This window comes from Leopardus geoffroyi, chromosome E1 (assembly GCF_018350155.1).
Source record: "Leopardus geoffroyi isolate Oge1 chromosome E1, O.geoffroyi_Oge1_pat1.0, whole genome shotgun sequence".
NCBI lineage: Eukaryota > Metazoa > Chordata > Mammalia > Carnivora > Felidae > Leopardus > Leopardus geoffroyi.
The window spans coordinates 26,522,747-26,544,252 of NC_059330.1; the positions used below are offsets into that span (position 1 = coordinate 26,522,747).

The 21,506-nt window shown below is 36.1% G+C and overlaps 2 protein-coding genes across 4 annotated transcripts in view; both read right to left on the bottom strand.

Annotated features, from left to right (window-relative positions):
- Positions 1-9,319, bottom strand: part of BRIP1 (BRCA1 interacting helicase 1) — a 210,036-nt gene extending 200,717 nt beyond the window's left edge. The window contains 4 exon segments of the mRNA XM_045490624.1: positions 3,942-4,115; positions 5,718-5,829; positions 7,368-7,490; positions 8,919-9,319. Of these exon segments, the coding sequence (XP_045346580.1) occupies positions 3,942-4,115; positions 5,718-5,829; positions 7,368-7,463 (382 nt within the window). The 5' untranslated portion in view covers positions 7,464-7,490; positions 8,919-9,319.
- A 1,726-nt stretch (positions 9,320-11,045) lies between these two features.
- The window catches only part of INTS2 (integrator complex subunit 2), a 62,223-nt gene continuing 51,762 nt past the window's right edge, over positions 11,046-21,506 (bottom strand). For all 3 annotated transcript variants that reach the window (XM_045490627.1, XM_045490626.1, XM_045490628.1), the window contains 6 exons: positions 20,099-20,297; positions 15,666-15,917; positions 15,203-15,310; positions 14,724-14,829; positions 13,152-13,328; positions 11,046-13,039 (listed from right to left, as the gene is read on the bottom strand). In XM_045490627.1, coding sequence (XP_045346583.1) covers positions 12,870-13,039; positions 13,152-13,328; positions 14,724-14,829; positions 15,203-15,310; positions 15,666-15,917; positions 20,099-20,297 — 1,012 coding nt within the window. In that variant the 3' untranslated portion in view covers positions 11,046-12,869. The remainder of the gene's footprint in view (positions 13,040-13,151; positions 13,329-14,723; positions 14,830-15,202; positions 15,311-15,665; positions 15,918-20,098; positions 20,298-21,506) is intronic.

Below are 21,506 nucleotides of genomic sequence, written 5' to 3' on the forward strand. Positions count from 1 at the left end.
CCCAACCACTGCTGGTGAGAATGTAAGAAGGTAAAACCACTTTGGGAAACAGTCTGTAAGGTTCTTAAAAAGTTAAACATAAATGATCTAGTCCTATCACTTCTAAGTATTTAGTCAAGAAAACTGAAAGCATATATGTCCATAACAAAGACTTATACACAAATACTCATAGTGGCTTTATACGTAATAGCTTAAAAATAGAAACAACTCAAATATAAATCAACAGGAGACTGGAGAAACCATTTGTAGTATATCCATACAATAGAAAATTACTTAACAATAAAAAGGAACAAAGCATTGATACATGCAACAACATGGATGAATTTCAAAAGAATTATGTTAAGTGAAAGAGGCTAGATAAAATAAGTGTACAAACTATGATTCCATTTATATAAATTCCAGAAAATTCAAACTAATCTATATTGACAGAAAGCAAATCAGTGGTTGTTTGGGGAGAGTGAATCATGGAGGGTTGGGAAAGAGGGATAACAAAGGGGCATGAGAAAACTTTTGAAGGTGATGGATATGTTCACTATCTTGATGCTGCTGAAAGTTTAATGAAGGTACACCTATGTCAAAATTTATCAAAGTGTACCTACCATGCATATATATAGTCATGTCAGGTATATTTCAATAAGGCTGTTTTTTAAAAAAATACAGGTTGTATAGGGGCGCCTGCACGGCTCAGTCAGTTAAGGGCCTGACTCTTGATCTCAGTTCAGGCCATGATCTCATAGTTTGTAATTTAGAGCCCTGCATCGGGCTCTGGGCTAGTGGTGTGGAGTCTGCTTGGGATTCTGTCTCTCCTTCTCTCTGCCCCTCCCACTTGTGCATGCTCGTTCTCTCTCTCTCTCTCTCAAAATAAACGTAAAAAAATAAAAAAACCAGGTTGTATATAAAGATAAACCAAAGTTCCTATAATTATCTCAAAGTCAATTCCACTCATTCATACAATAAATCTTTAGCTAGCACCTACTATATGCCAGGCACTCTGCTATGCACTAAAGATTCAATGATAAGCAAACTGACATGGTCCCTGACCTCATGGAGTACATAGTTTGCTAGGGGAAGCTGAGATTGATAAATGATGAATACAGACATATGGATAATAAAACTATGACAAGTGCTATAAAGGAGAGGTACACAGTGAGAGGACAGAACATAATACAGAAACCAAATCTAGTCTGATAGAAAGGTCAGTATGGCTCCTTCAAGGAAGTGACATTTAAGCTGAGACCTAAAGGAAAAGCAGGAAAACAAACTGAAAATGGGATTTTCCTCAGAAGAGACACTATAAACAAAGGCTCTAAGGCAAGAGAAAGCATAACCCTCTTAAGGAATGGAAAGAAAGTCAAAAGGGCTAAGGGTCAAAATAGTGTAGACAACACTGGGGCACCTGGGTGGCACAGTTGGTTAAGCATCCGACTTTAGCTCAGGTCACGATCACACGTTTGTGGGTTCAAAACCCGTATCCGGCTCTGTGCTGACAGCTGGGAGCCTGGAGCCTGCTTTGGATTCTGTGTGTGTGTCTCTCTCTCTCTTCTCTGCCCCTATGCCACTCATACTCTGTCTCTCTCTCTCTCTCAAAAATAAATAAACATTGGGGCACCTGGGTGGCCTAGTCAGTTGAACATCTCACTTCGGCTCAGGTCACGACTTCGCAGGCCGTGAGTTCAAGCTCCACATTGGGCTCTGTGCTGACAGCTCAGAGCCTGGAGCCTGCTTCAGATTCTGTGTCTCCTTCTCTCTCTGGTCCTCCCCTACTCATGCTCTGTCTCTCTCCCTCAAAAATAAACTTAAAAAAAATAAATTAAAGAATAAATTTAAAAGAATAGTGTAGACAACATTAATGATCACCTCTCTAGCATGTATTCAACCACTTCTTCCTCATTCCTAACAGAATCATACTTTAGTTCAAACAGCTACCCTCCTCCACACAGTCATGTGTTTTTCGTTTTTTGTTTGTTTAAAGCTTCTTATTTTTTATTTTATTTTTTATAAATTTTTTTTATTTGATTTTTTTTTTACGTTTATTTATTTTTGAGACATAGAGAGACAGAGCATGAACGGGGGAGGGTCAGAGAGAGAGGGAGACACAGAATCTGAAACAGGCTCCAGGCTCCCAGCTGTCAGCACAGAGCCTGATGCGGGGCTCGAACTCACGGACTGAGAGATCATGACCTGAGCCAAAGTCGATCACCCAACCGACTGAGCCACCCAGGCGCCCCCACAGTCATGTGTTTTAGGGGAAGATGACTCCAACCCTGATTTTAGGAAATGGATACTATTTAGACTTAAATCAATCATAGCAACCTCTCTCTTCCTACCAGTGATTAAAGAATGGCATGAATGAAAGCAGTACAAGAAGTTAATGCATGCTCTAAACTAAACATTGTAGTTGGCACTAAGGAAGTATCAATGGAGATAGAGGTTTGCATGGAGAAATATGGAAGAACAAGGCATACAGGATATTTCCTAGGTTTTCAGCTTAGGCAAATAATGGTTAACCATTCCCATATATTCAAAGCCAAAGAAATACTTTTAAATATTAATAATCTTGTGAGGGGCGCCTGGGTGGTGCAGTCGGTTAAGCGTCCGACTTCAGCCAGGTCATGATCTCGCAGTCCGTGAGTTCGAGCCCCGAGTCAGGCTCTGGGCTGATGGCTCAGAGCCTGGAGCCTGTTTCCGATTCTGTGTCTCCCTCTCTCTCTGCCCCTCCCCCGTTCATGCTCTGTCTCTCTCTGTCCCAAAAATAAATAAACGTTGAAAAAAAAAAATTTTTTTTAAAATAATAATAATCTTGTGATATTCTTAGTATATTTCTCTCTCTTTTTTTTAAGTTTATTTTGGGAGAGAACAGGTGAGGGACAGAGAGAAGGAGAGAGAGAATCCCAAGTAGACTTTGCACTGTCAGTGCAGAGCCTGAAGCAGAACTCAAATCGATGAACCATGAGATCATGACCTGAGCTGAAAGCAAGAATTGGACCCTCTACTGCCTGAGCCAGCCAGGTGTCTCTTAGTATACTTCTCTAGAACTAGTAAAGGATCATATTTAAAATTTACCTGATTCTCTATTCAGCCTTAAAAAAGGATGAAATCTTGCCATTTGTGACAACACGAATGGACCTAGAGGGTATTATACTAAGTGAAGTAAGTCAGAGAAAGATAAAAACCACATGATTTTACTTATATGGGGAATCTAAAAACCAAAACAATTGAATAAATAAATGAAAAGCAGAAACAGACCCATAAACACAGAGAACAAACTGATGGCTGCCAGAGAGAAGTGGGACATACAGGCTTCCAGTTACAGAATGAATACGTCACAGGGATAAAGGGTACAGTACAGGGAATCTAATCAATGGTATTATAATAGCATTAAAGTGACAATGGTAGACACACTTGTGGTGAGCACAGAATAATGCCTAGACTTGTTGAATCACTATGTTGCACACTTGAAACTAATGTACGTAATACAGTGTGTCAACTATACTTCAATTAAAAAAAAAAAAAAAACTAATATACTTAAAAAAAAAAAAGTCTCAGAGAGGATATACTGGCCTCAGAAGTTCAGGCAAATTCATAAAGATGAACGAATGAGGCTAACTGATTTTGTCTTACAATACAAATCAGTATTATTTTTTTAAACTCTAACAATACTGACCACAAATAAGATCAATTTCTAAATATCATTTATTGTGCACTGCCTTCTTCAAAAAATGATTTAAACTAGCAAAATGTCTGAATAAATTAAGTCAAGCCAAGAATACAATAGTCCAAGGATATCTGACTACTCTGTGTGTTATCTGAAAATAATTCCAGAGAATTAGGTGGAGATACATAATCCATTATGCTAACCAAATTTATCTTAGATAAATCTAATAACAGCAGTAATTAAGGCTACCACAGATACCAAAAGAGCCAGGCAAAGTATAAACTACCTTGACAAGTTGATGAAGTGCCATATCTTTCAGAAGGTGGTGTACTTGGACAATTGAAATGATGTGAAGTTCCTTGTTTCAAGTCAATGTTTGTAAAATTCTTTGAATGGCATGCACAACAACATGACAATGGTTCCTCAGCTTTTTTACTTAAGCTTTTGTCCACCGGCTTTCCTAAAAATTAAAGAATCTCAATTTGTAATATTTCTAATTTAACAAACATTCATAATCTTCTGCAACTCAGATGAGCAACCACCCAATTTGCCCAGGATTGGGAGGTTTCCTAGGAAACAAGATTCTCAGTCCTAAAACTAGAAAAGTACCTGGCAGATCTGGGCAAGTTGGTCAACCTATCTCCAGGATCAAATTACAACAGGCAAGAAACACTTATGCCAGAAATACTTATAGAGGGAGTTATCAATTTACATAATTGCAAAAATCTAGTAATAAAGATAATGTTAACCACTCAAGTACTCATTTATATCAAGTTTTATTAAAATATCAAGCAGGGAAGATTAAAATAAAGGCCTAAAGTATACTCTATATTACTGCTATTTCCTTAAATGAAGAAATTGAAAGCTCAATACATCAAATAACATAAACATAAAAGAGTTAAGTCATTTCCACTTTATACATCTTTTTCAAATAGAAACATGCTTCATGATGTATCAATTCTGATACATGTATTAAAATATACTTTAAGGTCAATATTCAAACTAAATAAAACAGGTAATTTTTAATACTTAAATAAAATACAAAATTGTAATTGGTCTACATTGTGTGCCTACATGTATAAAAACACAATTCATAGACACTAAAAAAAAAAAAAAAAAAAAAAAAAAAGTGAATAATTATTCTCTATAAGCAGTAATGACATTATTTTCCCATCTGTACTACATAAATACTACTAATTCTACTTTTTGGTCTCCCACTAAACTTTTAAATTATTAACAGATTATCTCATTTTTCACCAAAGATTATCAGTAACAATCAGAATGAACAAAAGTTATAAAATATTTACTGTTCATTTTTAAGAGTCTTATAAGTAGATTTCCCTTCAAAACACACACACACAAAAACATATATACATACCTACACACACTCCTGGTTAACTTTAAATTCTCCTAATACTTTAGGTCAAATCCATTTAATTATGTAACTAAAACATATCCAATACTGCACTTCGGATTCATTATGTACATCAGCTAGTCTTTTATAAAAGTCAATATACTAGGCCTTTGTTAGCAAATAAAAGTAATGGAAAAAAAATATGTATTCATGAAAACAATACTACAATAAACTTTTGCTTATATGGCATCCAAACAAGTAGAAAAATCGATTAGAACGTTTCCTTTATATATTCCATGTTCTAATGTTGTGAGGAAGGGACAGATAAGCAAATACATTAAAGGGTTTACTCAAATTATTTGTGTATATTATACACCATTACAGGCCAATCTCCTGCATCTTTTAAATACAAATTATCATAATCATTTTCATAATGATAACTCTAAGCATTCCAAGATTCCTGTGCATACTATGAATCATCAAATAAAGGACTACATTATGCTCAAAATTGTTTTAGAATCAACTGAACATATTTTGCTCTATTGAAACTCTTTTGGAAGATATTTAACTTATAAAGAAATATCTTAAAAGAGAATCCACACTTAAATTAGCTAGAACATGGTTGAACCATTCAGGATAAAAAGTAACTTATTAAAATATTTTTTTCAGGTCCCAATAAGGAACCTGAAAATATCAACAACTACTTACCATTAAAAGATTGTTGCCATGCTAAAGCAGAACAAAGTAAGGCTACACTTTTCCCACTTCCTGTAGGGCTCTCCAGTAAACAATGTTGCTTACTATTTAATCCTCTGACAATCTATGGACACAAAAACAATGAAAAAATCAATAAGCAATTTACTTCATAGGGTATCTCTCCAGGAGAAGTACAAATACAACAATGAGAAATAAGGTTGTACTTAAGGGAGCACAGCAAGAGCAGAAGCAAGAACCCATGTTTAGTGAAATCTAAACTTTATTCCTTTAAATCTCTCCCTAAAATTATGATGGCCCTAAAAAGCATATCAAGCAAAAAAGAAATGAAAAAAAGCAATTTGTGCCTTAATGGTTTCTGTAAAACTAGAATATAGTACATGAATATTTTTGATAAAAACAAGGGAGGCTACTGCTCATGGGAGCGTAAACTGTTATAACCACTTTGGTTTCTGTTGTTATTGTTGTTATTTAAGTTTATTTATTTATTTTGAGAGAGAGAGAGCATGCAAGTGAGGGAAGGGCAGAGAAAGACAGGGAATCCCAAGCAGGCTCCATACTGGCAGTACAGAGACCAACACGGAGCTCAAACTCATGAACTGTGAGATCATGACCTGAGCTGAAACCCAGGGTTGGATGCTTAACCAACTGAGCCACTCAGGCACCCCTGTACACTTTGCACAAAAACTAATGATTCCTAATAAAGTTGAAGATACCCAACTCCAGCATGTACAGTACTATGTATATACTCCAAATTTTACCCACATGAACACAATGAAACATGAATAATAAAGTTCATAGCAACATTGTTTATAATTGCTAGAGAATGTAAACAATTTAGAAGTGTATCAAAAGGAAAATAGAAAAAAAATTCTGGTATACTCATATAATGGAATACTATATAGCATGTAAAATGGATTAACAATCACCAGGCCTACATTTTAAATATGTCAAGAAAAAAAAGTTCTGCACAAAGATAGGTGTAGTATCATATCATTATGTAACATTTAAACTACGTAAAATAAATACTCTATTACACTCGTAAACAAGGTATAAAGTAAATATAGTAAAATATTAAGATTTAACACAGTTGGTTTCCTTAAGTTTGCATATTGCCTATATGAACAGTCTCAAAAAAATATACTAGTCTGTGTAATAGACAGCAAATACTTCATAGAAAGCAGTAATTCTGCAAAGTAAATAGAAGTTCCAAATGAGCTGAGAATATTTTTCAGAATGTTCTCCTTTGCCTCCATTATATCCATAGACATATATGGTTTAGCAGTGGTATTATTTTTCCAAGGGTTAGATGTTCTTCAACGAAGCAGGCAAATATTTTCAATCCATTTACTATCTGAGAAAATGAATGTAGCCTTATGAATTATAAACTATGTATCTTAATAAAGACTTAAAATAACTATTGAAAAATACTTACAGGGGGCGCCTGGGTGGCTCAGTTGGTTGAGCGTCTGACTTCGGCTCAAGTCATGATCTCATAGTCTATGAGTTCCAGCCCTGCATCAGGCTTGCTGCTCTCAGGGTATATCCCTCTTGGGATCTTCTGTCCCCCTTTCTCTTTGTCCCTCCCTCACTCATGCTCTCTCTCTCAAAAAAAAATAAAACATTAAAAAAAAAAATACTTACAGAATTCATCATAGCAAGCTGTGATGGGTAAGCTTTATAAGGAAAGGTAATTTTCACCCCACCAATTGTATATTCAGACCACATTGAAGCCATCATGCTTTATTCTTTACTTCAGATTCCTAACTGCAACAGAAATGAAAATCAATATTGAAACAATACCATTCAAAGAAAACCAGATACCCAACATTAGGACAGATGTCTGGAAATAAAAATTGGAATACATGTTTAAACAAAACAAATGGAAGTAAAAAAAATTTCCTAGTCTTATAAATCACAACAGTTGAGAGCATGTCTTGGAATCTGACAAATGTCAATTTTCATCCATGCTCTGCCAAAGCTGTGGACTAGGAACTAGAAAGTACAGGTTCTAGACCAGGTTCTTAAAACAACTCAGATATGTTACCTTGATCATGTCTCTTCACTTCTATAGACTAAGATCCTTATCTGTAATAACAATGGCCTGACACTTAGTAGGTGCCCAATAATTCTTATTTAAAGGTCAGGGGGGTATAATGAAAAGAAGATGAGTTTGGAGTAAGGCACACCTACATTTAAATTCCTCTGTGTGTATCACTTAACCTCTCAGAGCTTATTTCTTCATCTGTGAAATGGAAATAATACTACCCACCTGATCGGGTTTTCATGAAAATTAGCCAGGCACTGAATTAAGAATAACAATGTACAGAAATGTACCCAAACTTCAGTATGGGTACACAGAGGAAATGATCTACTTTAAACCACCTTTTCTTAACCTAAGATACATAGATACAATTCTAAACCACCTTTTCTTAACCTACGACATATATAATCCAGAAACTGGGATCTGTGAAGTTTCTGTGCCATGACTGAATTTTTCTAAAAAGGGTCTATAGACTTCTCATTCCCAGAAATATATCATGAGGAAATAACTGAAAAGGGGCGGGGTAGGGAGGGACTGATATACATCGGTACCACTTTGCAATAGTGAAAAAAAAATTGTAAACTCAAACTGGGGATGGAGGGATGGTTGAAATAACAGTGTAAAAGATTAGAAAACCAATTATAACCTTAACCATAGCCTGTGTGTTCCAAAAGAAGAACCACTATTCTAAAGTATTTTCCAGTCCTAATATCTTGTGATTCTGTGAAGCTCTGAGAATGAAATTTGGTGGAATCTAACCCCTTAATCTGAACCAACAACTCAAAGCTGGTCTAGTTACTCAGATATGACCTTCAAATCAATCCATCCCCCGCCCCAGTTGTGGCAACAGGCATCTCAAAATGGGGTAGCTTCCCACGCACACTGAGTAAAATAAACAAAACCAAAACAAACCACAAGTATCTGCCTGTCGCTCCCGGCCGCCTAACGGGCCTCCGCTCCCATCAAGGGAGGACAGGCTTCCCATCTCTCCAGGTTTCCGTCCTCATACTTTCCTCCTCCCTCAGCCCACAGAGATTCCAGACGCCCTAGTGATCCAATCAACACCGACTAGCCAGCAAGGCGGTAGGGCTAAAGCGGAAGCAGCCTTCCTGCAGATTTCGCGCACTCCCGGGCAAGGGAGACAGACTTGCCTGTCCAGGGGAAAACCGAAGAAACGCCTACAGGGCTAGGCAGAAGAAAAGGAAAGCTTTTCCTTCACAGAAGAAAAGGAAAGCTATATCCGCAAAAAAAAAAAAAAAAAAAAAAAAAAAAAAAAAATACAGTGGAGCGCTGACAAAGAAGAAAGGTCACAAGCCTCTTTCTCTCCCTCAGGGGGCTGCTACCACCCATGCCTGGTCGCGGGCTCCGGGCGGCTCTAGCTTTCCTCTTCAGCCCTCATCAGTCCCCTCAACCACGCTCTCCCGGACGAATTCCCGCCTCCCACCCCTTAACTCCCGACATCCAATCGCCGGACGAGCTCAGACAACCAATCAGACGCCAAGACCAGAAATGAAACAACCAGTCCTGGCGGGAGTTTAGGGGGGCGAGGACTCTGGCATCCAATGGAAGCCTCCGCAATAAAAGTAGGCCCAAGGTAAGTGGCGACACCGGAAGGGGAACTACCCAAAGCGTGAACGACTCGTCCAAATCTCAGGGATTTAAAGGAAAAGAGTTCTCTTTGTTTGACTTTTTGAAACCGGTGATTTAACCTGTGTATAGCTTTCTTGGAAACTCAAAGTCTGTATTCTTAAAGTCTGTAGATTAACACAGAGAAAACACCTTTAAGTCTTGCCGAGTTCTCCGAGCACTCATCAGTGCCACTTAATTCAAATTCTAACTTTATAAGCAGTCAGGGTATAGAGACTTGAAAAGGGAATTGCCAGACTGAGCCAAACCAGGAGAAAAAGTTCGATGACAACCGGCTACAGTATCTCATAATATTCAAGGCTTTCTCCGATACCAAATTAAACCAGACAAACGCTCTCGAGGTCTTCCAGCAGCACCAGGTAACTTCTACCTTCTATTGTGGCTCATCCACCTTCTGGCCCTTAAAGGCCAGTTTATTCTTTGCCAAGAAGTACACTTAAAGTTCCTGAAAAGTAGGTTAATCATGATCCCTCTGAATTGTTATTATTAAAAAGTTCTGTATAGCCTGAAACTTGATTAAAATACTAGTGTCCAAAAAAGCAAAACCTGAGACATTTTCTCAAATTCGAGAAACTGGTTTGGGAGAGAGGTTTGCTCCAGGAGGGAGCAGCAGGATTTGTTTGCCTTTCATTTTTACTACATCGTTCCCAAATGACAATACTTAGAGTCATGAAAAAAAATTCTACCCTTCAATCTGGCCCTCTCAGACTCATAAATGTATCCTAAATAAGTAATCTAAAAATAAGAAAAAATAATAATACCTCAGTTGATAACAGCGCCTATTGTAGTACTGAAAAAAAATAATAAACTTCCGTATAGTAATAGGAAGATGGTTATAATATACCAATTCAATCATCATGAAGCCAATAATTATAAAACTAAATCACTATGAATTGTAATTACAAAAATTAAACAACTTGCAAAAAACAATTCCATATAAAATTAAATGAACAAAAGCAGACTCCAAACCGTATACCATTAGTGGGTACCACTACTTCCATTATATGACAAATATGTGTGCATAAGCAAAGATGAAGGGAAAGTACAAAAAATGTAATTTGTTAAGACAGTGTAATGAAGGATAATATATAAAAAATAAGTCCTTAAAATACCTTCAAATTGCTATTCTGCATTTACAAATTGTTTTTAATTTCTTTTAATTTAAAATATTTTTTAGGGGCGCCTGGGTGGCGCAGTCGGTTAAGCGTCCGACTTCAGCCAGGTCACGATCTTGCAGTCTGTGAGTTCGAGCCCCGCGTCAGGCTCTGGGCTGATGGCTCAGAGCCTGGAGCCTGTTTCCGATTCTGTGTCTCCCTCTCTCTCTGCCCCTCCCCCGTTCATGCTCTGTCTCTCTCTGTCCCAAAAATAAATAAACGTTGAAAAAAAAAAAAAAAAAAATATTTTTTAAATATCCAATCTTTTAAGTAACTGCTCCAAGGTAACTATTCTGATTTTCTGTTCCTAAATTCCTAAGGCTCTCAACTGACTATAACTTTGTATTGTCATTTGATGTATGTGGCATAACAGAAAGGGACACACATAAACCCTGGAGCCAGTGACCCCTAGATTCCAGTACCTTGAAATGTCCCTTTCAAGTTAGCTGCAGTGAAATGAAACACAAAAACTACAAATTCATTTGATAAAGAATATGAATGTTTATAAACCAATATTCAAAATAGTTGCACACATCTGTTTTCACCTGAATAAAAAAAAATCACATTGTGACAAATCTTAACCTTAACTTAAAATACATGAATATTAACATTTACTAATATATTTACACATTTTATTTACATCATCAACAAATCTGATGAAAAACAGCATATGTTATTTTAACACAGCAGGTTTTGACCAGTCTTTGAAAATTGATCCAGGAATGTGCACTGCATTTAGTTAGAAAACATTTCAACATTTTCTGAACTCCTAGAAGTTACGTACTCACAAAATATTCCAAAGCCTCTGTTTAAAAACTAAACAAAACAAAACAGGAGCAGTTGTATTTAATCTTAAAAGACTATAAAACTGCTTTCTTTAAAAATATGAAAATTCTTACGGTATTTTTTAAGTGTATGCTTTTACTTTTTGCATCAAAATTACTTAATTGAACATTAAGCATCTAATAAAAGGTATAAATATTCTATCATCTGTGATGCTGTGTACTTCATGATTTGAAATAGCTACAAATTAGTTCTCATATAATACCCTTATGAGGTAGGGCCAGTAGTAATTCCATTTTACAAAGGAAGAAAATGAGATGTGCCTATACACTACTGAAAAGACTAAGGTTAAGTTTCTTTTCTTAAAAAACCACACTTTCTTATTAGTCTACCTAATTTCTTATACAAGTGAAGAGGTGTGTTTCAAAGCAGGGGACTGGAGAGGTTGGGAGGAGTGTGTCATTCAGGTATTTCTCAGAAAGCAAAGAAAAGTACCTTCTATGTTGGATATTTAATTAAGGGGGGAAAAATTAGGATTATGGGTTACCTGAATGCATCTGCCTAATCAATGGAAGTTACTAACACAACTGCAAAATCCTTCACCCACATGGTACTTTACACTTTTTAATTTTTCCTTAGGTCGAAATACTGTTTATTTTTTTATTCAGAGATCTTCTAAAATTAAGATATGAATTATAATCCTAATGGTACACCAAGAGCACTTCAATCTAGTGCGTTTTACTGCCCTAAACTTTAATTAGATACCAATGTATTTCCCACCACTGACCCCTAGGTAAGTTAGTAAAGCATTATAAAAATAAATTTAAAAAAACAACGAAATGAGATCTCTTTTCAGGTTCTTCTATGCACAAAGATGTTTCTTTTAAACCAGTATCTTAAAATTCCAAATTATTCAAGTATCTCTTTAAACATATGTCTACATATTAGTAAAAATTGAAGCAAATATGTAAAATCTTAAAATTCTCATCTGTAATTACTTGCATTGCAAGTTTTAGCAATTTCTATCAGGTATTTAAACTAATTTTTCCTGAAGTCTCCCTTCCCTTTTTCTCCCTCTCATCATTGCATCATTGTTACACTGTTATGAGCTGACAGCCATAAACTAGGGCTACCCACTCATGTTTATAAGAAATTAAGTTAAAGGCATGGCACTTTTCCTTTATTGCAAATGCTAAATACAAGGCCAAATTCACCTTCCAATAAGGAGTTCTTAAATGTGCTCCCAATAGGAAAAAACAAACAAACAAACAAACAAAAAACAACAAAAGAAGCTCTGCTGCTACAATATAAACATACCAGCAAAGTAGATCCAAAGAACTGCCAATCAAATACAAGCAAGCACAATTCTTGAGAGTTCTAAATTATATTCATGTTGAAATGAATCGTTTAATGATTCCAAGACGTTACTGTTCCCATTCAGTTTAAAGTTGTTATAAGATGCAGATTTGTATTGAGTATATGCAGCAAACAGCTTCACTTTTTTGTTTTACTTTTTTTTTAAATTCCACTAACACTCATGTTTATTATTTCAATTATTGTGCTTTCAATACAATGACAGAGCTGTACGTCAGGATCCATACTTCCAGTGTCCCCAGATCCATTTTTGTAAGATGGATCTTTACAGATTCCAGACCATCCACTCGGTTTCTCCTTTATTTGTTGAAGACCTAGAAACATAAGGAAAAAAAAAATGAATTAATTAAGGCAAGGAATCTGGAAAGGATTTTGGCCTTTTTCTTTGATATATCAAAACAACTTTGAAAATAAGTTACTACTTACGTGTAATAATTGGATCAATGTCTCTTGTCTGAGTGGCAACATCAGAGGCACAGACTTGCCCTATTTGGATCAGCAAAGACATAATATCCTCATACAGGGGAGGAAATGCTCGACAAAAAGAGACCAAACTTGGCAGAGTTGGCATGAAAAAAGCATAACGCTTAGCCTGCGTTAAAACTGTTGGAAAGAAGTTAAACAACTTTTTACTTTACAGATATAAATTCAATGTACATGGCCTACTAAATATATTAAGTACCATGCTCTGTACTAAGTTTTCTAAGACAGGGCTGATCCCTGCCTTCAAGGAGTTTACAATCTAATGTAATAGTCAGCCATCATCCAACATAAATTCTTACTCCCAAGCACTGTGTTAAGTGCATTATAAGTATTATTTAATTCTCACAGTTTTATGAATGAGGAAAGTATTATGATGATACCTCTTTTATAAAGGAGGAAAGCTCTTAAATAAACCTTATATTAAGAAACTTGTTCAAGGCTACATGCCAGTTAGTGATGGACTTGGGACTGAACTCAGGCAGTTAAAGCTCTTAACCACGAAAACTAATCATAACATGAGGTGAATACAATGAAAAGAAAAATCAATAAAGTAGTATAGGAGCACTAAGAAAAAATATAAAATTAAGGCGTAACGTTAAAAGATTGAATTATAGTTCATATCTTTTATTTTTTTCTTTTTTTATTATTTATTTATTAATTTACATCCAAGTTAGTTACCATATGGTTCAACAATGATTTCAGGAGTAGATTCCTTAATGCCCCTTACCTATTTGGCCTATCCCCTCTTCCCCATCCCCCCCAGCAACCCTCTGTTCTCTATATTGAAGAGTCTCATATTATTTTTGCTTGTTTTTCTATTATTTTTGCTTTTTTTTCTATTATTTTTTCTATTATTTTTGCTTCCCTTCCCTTATGTTCATCTGTTTTGTATCTTAAAGTCCTCAGATGAGTGAAATCATATGATATTTGTCTTTCTCCAACTAATTTTGCTTAGCATAATACCCTCTAGTTCCATCCATATAGTTGCAAATGTCAAGATTTCATTCTTTTTGGTTGCCAAGTAATATATAGTTCATATCTTTTAAAGTAGTTTATTTTCATAACATTTAACTCTACAAACCAGACAGTGATTAAAATATTAAAGTAGGTTTTAAAACTTAAGGAAACAACTTATATATTTTTCTCTTACTTATACATTATGACTACATTTGTAATAAATTGTAACTAAGCAGTTGTAATAAATTGCAACTTGTCTTCTACTGACATAATTACAATCAGAAAGCAGATCTGATTTTCATTCATAAAATGTGGAAAGCTTATTATATTTACTTACATGTATATACATTCATTCACAAAATAAAAGATGCTATTTGCTTACCTATTCATCTCCTCCTCACTGTAAATTATATTTGTAACAGAAAATTTTTCAAAAGAATAAATGAAGAAATGGCATAAACTACTAGTAACACAGAAAACATCGTGCTACTAAATTCAGAAAAATATGTACTACTTTATGTTAGAAGTTGTTATTATTGATGCTCGTTGGCTACACACCTGTTAGCAAAGTTCCCATGACATTCACAGCTAAGCGAGCCACACTGAGTGACTTTGGTAATGCATACTGGATACACAAATGAGAAAGCAGCTGGATAGCAAATATCTGCAATACAAAACCAAAATGTTACATGTTTCTGAAGAATCCTTAAGTATTAAACTGTTAAATTTGGGGCGCCTTGGTGGCTCAGTCAGTTGAATGTCAGACTTTGGCTCAGGTCATGATCTCATGGCTCATGAGTTCAAGCCCCGCATCAGGCTCTGTGCTGACAGCTCGGAGCCTGGATCCTGCTTCGGATTCTGTGTCCCCCTCTCTCTCTGCCCCTCCTCCACTCATGCTCTCGCTCTCTCTCTCTCTCTCAAAAATAAATATTAAAAAAAATTTTTTTTTTTTTAAAAAGTATTAAATTGTTAAATGCTTGACAACTAAAGACTGGAGAGAGATTAAAATTTTCCTAAAGCTCCAAAATGCTCATTACCTGTTTTTCAAGTTCTGGCTGTGCAATAAGCTCAGGTATGAAATCCAGACAGATGTGCATAGATGGAATACCTGCGACTGTCAGAGGTAGAAGTTCACAAGGATAACCCTATCACAACAAGAAAGGGGGGAAAAGTTAGAAATAAAAAAACTATAAGCCAAATACAGAGAAAAATACACAGGAATGTTTTTCTTCCTTTATGTAAAAGTTGCTCAGAAGGCTACCATGCCTTACATATATCCTGGCATTTCGCCTTTCTGGTGCACTAGAACAGAGATAAATTAAACATGTTAGTCTGAAATAAAATCTAAAAAATCTGGGTTTTTTTTCCCTATTACAAAGGACTATGATCATTTATGTGATCTCCAATTTCTGACTGATCCTTATTAACTTTATAATCAAAGCACTCCCCCTCCCTCAAAAATAAAGTTCAACCATAAAGCATCATTCTTTGAAAACACACCTGAAAGTGAACAAGTTTAGCAATGTTGGGATCAGCAATGTACATCTGGTGTAACAGACAACAGATAAGGCACTGAACTTCTCGAAGGTTACAGAGCAAATTGTCTTCTCCTTCCTCCATTCCCTTATTTGAAGCACTAGTAGTAATAACACTTTGAACATTCCTTAGCAAGCTGTCTGGATTGACACCCTTTGCTTTTTCTTCTTCAGTAGGTAAGCAAATCTCCAAGAGAATCTGGACAGCTGCACTATCCTACAACCAAATAAAACAGTGAATTGAAGAAGTTTCTGAAAATTTTGTTTGAAAACCAAATCTAATTTTGTTTTCACATGAACAAAAGTGGTAAATTAACTTCTTTAAAAAAAAAAAAAAAGGTACTTTTAAAAGCAAACGTGAACAATCTATAGGGTAGCGATTCTCACCTTGTTTAGGGTCCTTGTTCAGGACCCTTTTAAGTCTCTGAAGAAAACTACACACTTTCTCTGTATAAAAATGAACATGTAAACATTATGCTAAGCAAAATAAGCCAAAGAAAGACAAATACCATATGATTACACTCATGTGGAATTTAAGAAACAAAACAGGTGCCTGAATGGCTCAGTAGGTTAAGCATCCGACTCTTGATTTTGGCTCAAGTCATGATCTCACTTATGGTTGTTGAGACAGAGCCCTGCTGTGGCTCTACACTGGGCGTGGAGACTACTTGAGCTTCTTTATCTCCATTCTCCCTCTGACCCTCCCCCACTTGCAAACTTCTCTCTCTCAAAAAAAAAAAAAAATTAATTAAAAAAAGGGGGGTGGGGCGCCTGGGTGGCTCAGTTGGTTAAGCATCTGACTTCAGCTCAGGTCAAGATCTCACGGTCAGGTCTGTGAGTTTGAGCTCCTCCTCGGGCTCTGTGCTGACAGCTCAGAGCCTGGAGCCTGCTTCAGATTCTATGTCTCCCTCTCTCTGTATCTCCCCTGCTCATACTGTGTCTCTCTCTCAAAAATAAACACACACACACACACAAGATGAACACAGGGGTAAGGGGGGGGAGAAAAGAGAGGGAGGCACACCCATAAAAGACTCTAAACTACAGAGAACAAACAGGATTTGCTGGAAGGGAGCTGGGTGGGGGATGAGCAAAATGGGTGATAGGCATTAAGGAGGGCACTTGTGATGAACACTGGAGATGAACACTGGATGTTATATGCAAGTAATGAATCATTAAATTCTACTCCTGAACTCAACAATACACTATATCTTAACTAACTAGAATTTAAATAAAAGCTTTAAAAAAATTAAAATGTAAACAAATATATAATTTCAGGGTAGTCACACATCACTAAGGTAGATCCATGGACTCCAGTTTAAGAATATCTACTAGAAGAGTATTCTGATTTGATGACATCCAAAACAGGCCCTAAGCAAAAAATAACTTCTACCAGAATCTCCTTTCCTTTCTCTTAAATTCCTACATTTCCAAAGATCCTATCCTGCATTCTCCTCTTTTCTCACCTGGCCTTTTTTCTCACCAACTAATTAATTCCTCTGAAGATGGTGGTTAATAATGCCTAAAAGTCACCTCCTAAAGCTCCTTTTCCCTTTTAATTTGAAGATGAGCTCTTTAAGACCCTGGTTTTGCAAGGAAAAGTTCTGCCTTACGATCTATTCCACCTGTACAACTCATTGTTGCTCAGTCTACAAGCTTGAGTGTCATTTCATAGAACAGTAATTTCCTGAGGGTGATCTACTCAATGCCCCTACATATAAAGGAGAGCTATAATCACTCTTACCTAGCAGGAAAAAGTTAAAAAAAAAAAAAAAAAAAAATATATATATATATATATATATACACACACACACACACACACACACACACACACACACACACACACAACATGATGTATCTATCTCTGGAAGATAGCCATTGCCTGGAATGGAAGAAAACAATTACTTCATCTAACTGTTTTCAGAACTTGATCATAAAGTAAGGTTAGCCTTACATTATAATCATTAATGAAGTAAGGTCAGCTTTACTTTATAATTCTTGGGTTGAAGGGTTTTTGGTTTGGGGTTGTTATTGATTTGTTGTGTTTTTGTTTGTAGACTCTGGTGCCAGACTACCCAGGCTTGAATACTAGCTCTGCCACTTACTAAATGTGTGGCCTTGAGCAAGTGACTTAACCTCCCTAAGTCTTATTTTCCTAATCTATAAAAATGGAGATGATAATACTCCATACCTCACAGATTGGCTGTGAAGATTAAATAAGATAAAGAACTTAGATTAGTATTAGATTAAATGTATAATATAAATTATATAAATAATATGTAACATATATATTACATATATAATTATATATAAATTAAATTAAATATATAAAGAAATTAGAATAGCATTCAGCATATAACAAGCATTATGTAAATGGCAGCTATTACAATCCTCAATCCCTTATCTGAAACTGAGAGCCAGATTTCTTTTAGAACTCAGAAATCTTTTTTTTTTTTTTTTAAGAAAGCTCTACCCAAAAATAAATAAACGTTGAAAAAAAAAAAAATTAAAAAAAAAAAGGGGGCGCCTGGGTGGCGCAGTTGGTTAAGCGTCCGACTTCAGCCAGGTCACGATCTCGCGGTCCGTGAGTTCGAGCCCCGCGTCAGGCACTGGGCTGATGGCTCAGAGCCTGGAGCCTGTTTCCGATTCTGTGTCTCCCTCTCTCTCTGCCCCTCCCCCGTTCATACTCTGTCTCTCTCTGTCCCAAAAATAAATAAACGTTGAAAAAAAAAAAAATTAAAAAAAAAGAAAGCTCTATGCCCAACATGGGGCTCAAACTCACGACCCCAAGATCAAGAGTCGCATGCTCCACTGACTGAGCCAGCCAGGTGCCCCCAGAATTCTTTTTAATGTAATATTATATAATACCTCCAGCAGAGACTAGGGTAGCACACACTGCAGTCAAACATATTCACATTTCTACAGCAGAACAATATTCACAAATAAGTGGGATAAGGCCATAAATAGCTTCATATCAATTCAGGTCACAAATGAGACCACATCAGGTCAGGTTTTTCTGCCCAACTGAATTACCAAAAAAATGCTTCAGTTTTCATAGCTTTTTGGATTTCTGTATCACAGATAAGGGACTGTGGACTTCTATTATTATTCGAATTCCATTAGTTGCCAATGAAAATATTTCAAAAAATATATCTCGGTTCCAGCTTTTGTTTTTGTTTTTGTTTTTTGGTTGTTCTTTATTTTATTTTAGAGAGAGAAAAAGCACATGAGGGAGGGAGAGGGGCAGAAAGAGAGAGAGAATCTTAAGCAGGCTCCACACTCAGCACGGAGCCCAACACGGGGCTTGATCCCACGATCCTGGGATCATGACCAGAGCTGAAATCAAGAGTCAGACGCTTGGGGTGCCTGGGTGGCTCAGTTGATTAAGTGTCTGACTCCGGATCTTGGCTCAGGTCATGATCTCATGATTCATAAGACTGAGACCCGTGTCAGGCTCTGCGCTGATAGTGTGGAGCCTACTTGGGATTCTCTTTGCCTCTATCTCTCTGCCTCTCCCCTACTTGCTCTCACTCTCTCTCTCTCCTAAAATATATAAACAAAAGCTTAAAAAAAAAAAGAGTCAGATTCTCAACTGACTGAGCCACCCAGGCGTCCCTCAGAAAATATATTTCAAACTAAGAAAACATTTCTACTTTAAAGACTTCAAATTGTTTAACATTTAATCATCTCACATCTCCTGTCTTATTCAAAAAATGACTACTTAAGGTTTCAGTAAAATTCTACATTATTATAAAACTTTTCTAAATATAAAACCAAACTCCTTATGTTGTCATACTATTTACCACTACATGACATTTTATTATATATATACTTCTTGTTCTATTTGTCTCCACCATTTGATTTTAAGAAACAAAAGTTTTATACTTTGTTAAAATGTAAATCTTGTTTAAACGGCTATTAACCAAAAACTAAATAAAATAAAATAAAATAAATGGCTATTAACCTAATATCATAAAGATTATTCCTAATTTTAGTAATACAGTCCATTTGATATTCAGTGGCAAAGGTAATACCATTATAATACATTCTGTAATGAAAGAAATTCATGGGGCACCTGGGTGGGCGCTCAGTTGGTTAAGTGTCCGACTTCAGCTTAGGTCATGATCTCGCAGTTTGTGGGTTCAGGCCCCGCATCAGGCTCTGTGCTGACAGCTCAGAGCCTGGAGCCTGATTCTGTGTCTCCGTCTCTGTCTGACCCTCCCCCATTCACATTCTGTCTCTCTGTCTCTCTCTCTCTCAAAATAAATAAACATTAAAAAAAAAAAAAGAAATTCATAATGTGTCACCATTGTACACAGAGGGCTATCAAATAACATCTATTTAACTCCTTATATTAAGACAGAAGCTCATGCCTTTCTAGACTAAATTCTATTTTATTACCTGAGCAGCCAGTAATGCGTTTTTCAATTCTTCTCTGGTAACTTCTGGGCCATCAGTTTGCCCAACTAAGCCTATTGTATTATTCTGAGAAGGCCTATCTTGCTCTGCTGTTTCCTTCAGATGAGCGCTAAGATAGGCTTTGGATGCAAGAAGGTATCCATTCAACATGTGTAGAGTGATATCCATCAGTGGCGGGCATCTAAACACAGAAAAAAGAAAAATAGTTGAGAAAAAAATAAATTTATAAATTAGCCAGAACATGATCAATCAGTCCTGAACAGTACCTGAAAAAAACTAAAAAGAGTAGTAACACTTTTCCCACTGAAATATTTATTCTAAACATAAAAGTTTAATATATTTGTCTTAACCTCTGTATTTCAAGATTATATTGAAAATATTTTAAGTATTGACTATTCCATCTTATCAGCTAAAATCAAATATAAATGTATGCCCTAGAGACAAGATTCCTTTTTTGCAAACGTTGACACTACCAGTAAATCTCTTAGATGATGAAACTGCGAAGCAGCTGTCCTCAAAGAGAAATATTCTATTATCGATAACATGAAGGAGATTAGAACAGAATAGTTAATTCTTTCTACTCTTGTTTCTTCTTTGGAGCACGACAACTCTGTATTCCAAAAGTTCTTCATCCACTTGACCTGGAGTAAGTTATTTTCTGAGCCTCAGTTTCCTCATCTATAAAAGAATATAGTTATTCATTCCTAAAAGAATGTTACAGATTAAATTTAAATGAGATAAGAACAAATATAAGAAATCTAAATGGGCGCCTGGGTGGTTCAGTCGGTTAAGCGTCCAACTTTGGCTCAGGTCATGATCTCACAGTTTGTGAGTTCGTGCCCTGCATCAGGCTCTGTGCTGACAGCTCAGAGCCTGGAGCCTGCTTCGGATTCTGTGTCCCTCTCTCTCTCTGCCCTCCCCGCCCACACTCTCCCTCTATCAAAAATAAATAAACTTTAAAAAAAAAAAAGAAAGAAAACAACAAAAAAGACAAATTAGTAACCACTAAAATTTAAAAAGCCAAGCCCTTAGAATAACCGGAAAATGTCACTTCTCAGTCTATCACAGAGGGAACTAGCATGTGTGCATAAGCAGGCAGTATAGCTGTGTTTATAACTGTGAAACAACACAAACAGCTTAAATGTTCATCAATAATATATCCATGGTTTTTCTGAAATGTCCAAATTTTCTATAATAAGCATCTGTGTATTCACAGTGAAAAAAAAAATATGTCAATGGTTAAAAAACTATGGCAATGTTTCCTAAAATTGAAGAGAAGAATAATCTGGGCTATTTATTTGAATAAAACTAAACAAAACAAAACAAAAACAACTCAAGCTCCATTCCAAAATTTCAAATCAGAGTTTCTGGAGGACAGGCCTAGTAATTT